The sequence below is a fragment of the Penaeus chinensis genome, chromosome 17 (assembly GCF_019202785.1).
Source record: "Penaeus chinensis breed Huanghai No. 1 chromosome 17, ASM1920278v2, whole genome shotgun sequence".
In the NCBI taxonomy this organism is placed as follows: Eukaryota; Metazoa; Arthropoda; class Malacostraca; order Decapoda; family Penaeidae; genus Penaeus; species Penaeus chinensis.
Genome location: NC_061835.1, coordinates 13,403,791 through 13,408,790, shown reverse-complemented (window position 1 = coordinate 13,408,790; position 5,000 = coordinate 13,403,791). Strand labels below are relative to the sequence as shown.

The window sequence follows — 5,000 nt, the reverse complement described above, 5'->3', positions numbered from 1 at the left end:
ACCAGGGGAAGGAGGTCGCCATCGCTATTGTGGCCACGGCGGTGGTGACGCTGGTGCTCACGCTGTTCGCTTTCCAGGTGAGGGGCTGGCGGTGGAGGGAAATGGAGGGAAGGAAGAAGGGAGCGACGGAGATAAATAGAGGGAGGAAGGGAGGGTGATGGAAAGAAAGAGGAAGGAATTCCAGAAATTTCACTTTTCGCTCTTTAGGTGAGGCGTTGGTGGTGGAGGGAGATAGAGCGAAGGGAGGGACATAAAAAAGGGAGAGACGGGGAGATAGGAGAGAAGGAAAGAGGGAAATGAAAGAGGAGATGGACGGGAAGGAAAGAGGTAGGGAAGCGGTGAGAAAGATGGGAGGAAAGAAAAGGAGGAGAGAATAGGGGAGAGCAAGATAGGAGGAAAGCGAAGCGGGTAGGAAAGATGGTGAAAAGGAGGAGAAAGGCGGTAGGAAGAAGTGGTAGAGAGAAGAGAACTGAAAAGAAGGGGAGAGAGAGAGGTAGAAAAGGAAATGTTTAAGTTTACTCTCTTCTTAATAAATCTCTTTATGTAACACATTATTCATAATTTATAATACGTTACTTTCCTCCATGGCGATCATGATTTTTACAGACAAATAATTCTTGTGACCCCGCGGCCACTTGTGTCCATCGCGAGGGCCACATTTCATCCGCGAGTCATGAGCTTGACACACCCATGATTTAGTCTCGTAGTACTGTCAAGTGCCCCTTTTACCTTTATAGAATCATACAAATGATAAGATAGTTTTATCTCTCTCGCTCCTTCCCTCTCTCTTTTTCTCTCGCTGGTTGTCTCTCTTCCTCTCTATCCCCCTCTCCCCTTCTCTCTTCCTCTCTCTATCCTCCTCTCCCCTTCTCTCTCCCTCTCTATCCCCCTCTCCCCTTCTCTCTCCCTCTCTATCCCCCTCTCCCCTTCTCTCTTCCTCTCTATCCCCCTCTCCCCTTCTCTTTCCCTCTCTATCCCCCTCTCCCCTTCTCTCTCCCTCTCTATCCCCCTCTCCCCTTCTCTCTTCCTCTCTCTATCCCCCTCTCCCCTTCTCTCTCCCTCTCTATCCCCCTCTCCCCTTCTCTTTCCCTCTCCTTCCCCATCTCTTTCTCTCCCTAACTCCAATTTTCTGTCTCTCCCAACAGACCAAATATGACTTCACAATGATGGGCGGCTTTCTCCTCGTCAGCCTGACCGTCCTCCTGATATTTGGCATCTTAGCAGCCATTTGGTCCAATGCGATCGTCAACATGGTGTATGCCTGCCTCGGGGTCCTCCTCTTCAGCTTCTACCTGGTGTTCGATACGCAGCTCATCATTGGAGGGAACCACAAATTCGCCTATTCCCCGGAGGAGTACGTGTTCGCGGCCCTCAACTTGTACCTCGATATCATCAACCTCTTCATGTACATTCTCGCGATCATTGGAGGATCAAGGGACTAAGGATAGGAAGAAGGAAGATAGATAAAAGGAAGGGAAGGGGGAGGTAGAGAATGAGGAAGGGGTGATCTATGCGTTTTGGTTAGTAACTCTCTATCAAGGGTTGATATGGCACATCGTCGGAAGGTACATTTATTAACATGAACTGCTGTGCGATATTTTGTTTTACGGACGTTATTTATGAGGAATATGTTTTGAAAAATAGACTGCAGAAGGGATAGGCTAAGGTGGAAGTCAGCCAACACGTTTATCTTGAGCGAGAGAGTTTATTGAAAAGGAATCAGCCATTTAATCCATTTAATTTTAAGAGGTTTTGGATTGTTTCTCTTGAAAAGATTTTTCAAAAAATAAATGGACACATGAATGTAAGTGATGAATGCATGTATGATTATCTGTTTGATTATATATTTATGTATGTACACATGGACATCATTGTCCGTTATTTTGCCTGTATGTCTGAGCTTTACTCTTCGCGTAGCGATGTGCTCGCCAATAAAACCATAAAGATATCTCTTGATTTTACCTACATCCCCTACAGCTCCTGAATCCCTGGAATGTTGGAATCCAGAGACAGATTTCCTCATACATGTCGAATCTCCCTGCTCTGGATTTCCTCGATTCTTTAATCTACCTATCTTGTTTCCTGTTTCCTTGTTTCTCCTATAGTTCCTGAATCCCTGTAATGTTGGAATCCAAATACATTCCTCATACACACCACATCCCCCTGCAGAATTTTTAGTGCATCCAACGACTGCTGTTTACTGGCACTGTCTCGATAGAAATTCTTGTTTTCTGTGACGTAGAAGGAATTCTGGGTATCTACGTACCAACAAAATATCCAGTTGTTATTGATAAAGCTTCACATGGCCATAGCAACCTTTAATGACCATATAAACAACTCAACTGGGCAAGGGCAACACATGATAATAAATGCACAAAAACGAATGTATTTTTCTGAGTAACAGTAAAAAGTAAAGATATTCTCGCTGACGTGTTCATCTTATCACAGTTCTAATGTCAACGCCGATATTACTGCTGTCCAAGCTTCCTTCCCTCACACACACACCGCTACAAGGCAACAACTGCCTCGACTTGCTAAGAAAGAAAAAAATATGCCCCCTTTTAGACCCCCAACGAAAATTCGTTTCGGTCACTTACCTAAGACCGACGTATGTAAATTCTGTATCAACCTCGCGGAACTTCTATGAGCAGTCTTTTAAAACTGGAGGATAAAGCAGCAGAGGAGGAAGATAACTTTCCCTTCACTAACAGGTGGATTAACATATAATTTCGCTCATCTCCATATATACTGTTCACGCTCCAATGATTCCCGCCGACCTCGAATTGGACTGAACACCCTGGCCGCATGACTGTGGCCAATAGCAGGACTTACATCGTTGTCACTCCTAAGTAACCCGGAATATTGGGGAAAGGGACAGAGTGAAAATGGTAATGACTCTAACGTACTTATATTTTGTATGAAGTATTCTCTGGACGTTAAAGATTAGTCTCTAGCTTGTAGAGTTAGAGACTTCATCATCAACATCATCATCATCTCGTCATCGCCACCACCATCATCATATTAATCTTTATTGTCATCACCATCATTAACACCACCATCATCATCATCATCACTATCACCAGGGCCGGATTATCCTATAGGCTAGCATAGGCTTCAGCCTAGGGCCCTTCAAGCTTGGGGGCCCCAAGCTTGAAGATTTGAAGATTTTCAAATATATATATATATATTTTTTTTTAATGAGTATATTTTAATATTTTGCATTGCTAAATAATTCATTTAACTTAAAATAAAATTTCAACTTTACAAAAGGAGGCCCAGAAGTCTGAAAACCCAATTTAAAAAAAAAGTGGCCCCTGTTTGTGGCCCCTTATTTGAGATAAAGGGCCCCTGTTTGAGGCCCTTTATTTGAGATAAGGGGACCCGGTTTGAAGCCGTTTATTTGAGATCAGGGGCCCCAGTGGCTCCGTCTGAGGGAACCCCATAATCTAATTAGCCTAGGGGCCCCAAAAGGTCATAATCCGGCCCTGACTATCATCAACCACCACATCACGATTTCATCACCATCATCATCACGATTTCATCATCAGTATCATCATCACCACAACCACCACCATAATCTTCATCATCATCACCATCATCATCACGATTTTCACCACCATCATCATCAGTATCATTATCACCACAACCACCACCATGGTGATCATCATCATCACCATCATCAACATCACCACCATCATCATCATCATCGTCACCTCTCATTATCATTATTATCATTATTATTATTATCATTATCATTATTATTATTGTCATTATTATTATTTTGATCATTATTATCATTATCATTATTATCATTATTAGTATTATCATTATTATCAACCATCATTATCATCATTACTATCATCATTATTATTGTCATTATCATTACTATTATCATTAACAATAACTATTACCATTTTTATTATTGTGGTCATCATTACTATTTGTGTTATTATCAATATCATAATTATTATATATAATTAGTGATGTGTACCATTACTCAAGGCTCGAAGCATCATTATATCTGTAAAAATCAACATCATTTTCATTGTTGCAAATATATTCAGATATTAATTTAGTCATCTTTATAATTACACAGAAAAAATAAGAAAAGGGTTAACGAAGAATAGAAGATAAGAATATTTATAGATAATAAGTAGCAGATGTCAGTGATAAATATGGATATGCATTTCGACATTGTCAAAATAATAAATAATAAAAATATGTGTTAGTGTTTATATAAATGTTTATGTTTAAATGATAGATAATAAGTAAATGTCAGTGAGTTTGTGTCGAATAAATAAATAAAATGAATAAGCTCGTAGTTCGCGTCGCCTCCGCTAGATGTCAGAGCGACTTGTTTTGACTCGGAGAAAAATCAATAATTAATTCCTCATTTCGGCGCCTCCTTATCTCTCCCATTCTCCTCATTTCCCTGGTGTTTTCGTCGAGGTTTGTGACATGTTGGCGTCGTTTATTTTCCTCTGTTTTCGTTAAGGGATAGGAGTTAGGGACTGAAAAGAGAGACCGAGAGGGACTTGAAAGGCAGTCGAGGGTTGAAGTCTTGTGTTTTAATTATTCTTGGTGTGTTTCTCGTTATTACTTTCGTGTTTTTTTGTTTTTTTTGGAGAGTCTGTGATGTCAATGGCCATCAGTGAATCTGGCTTTGTTGAAAGTCGGGGGTTAAAAGTGTCTAGAAGTAAATACTTTTTTTTTTTTTTTAGATTTAGTGAAGCCTTAGAGAAAGAGAAGAAGAAAAAAAAAAAAAAACTGGTCAGTATGTAGAAAAGAGTAATGGGTTACTTTCGAAACAATTTTGATATTTTTCTGCATGAAATCCACTGCTTTCAATGATTCAAGGCATTGTTCCTTGTGCAAATGAGTCGTCGAGGATTTACAATCACCATCTCCATCGACAATCATGATTTGATAGTCCCGGTAGCAGGGGATGGCATGAAGTATATCAGGGAAATAATTATGGCGTAAAACAGGACCCCCGTGGT

At 40.6% G+C, this 5,000-nt stretch overlaps 2 protein-coding genes across 2 annotated transcripts in view; both read left to right on the top strand.

The window, feature by feature from the left end:
• The window catches only part of LOC125034158 (protein lifeguard 1-like), a 4,961-nt gene extending 3,013 nt beyond the window's left edge, over positions 1-1,948 (top strand). Inside the window, exons 3-4 of the mRNA XM_047625837.1 lie at positions 1-77; positions 1,146-1,948. The exon at positions 1-77 is cut by the window's left edge and continues 257 nt beyond it. Coding sequence (XP_047481793.1) covers positions 1-77; positions 1,146-1,442 — 374 coding nt within the window. The 3' untranslated portion in view covers positions 1,443-1,948. The remainder of the gene's footprint in view (positions 78-1,145) is intronic.
• A 2,376-nt stretch (positions 1,949-4,324) lies between these two features.
• LOC125034160 (phosducin-like protein) overlaps positions 4,325-5,000 on the top strand; it is a 6,963-nt gene continuing 6,287 nt past the window's right edge. The window contains exon 1 of the mRNA XM_047625839.1: positions 4,325-4,449. The gene's annotated coding sequence lies outside the window, so the exon portion shown is untranslated. The remainder of the gene's footprint in view (positions 4,450-5,000) is intronic.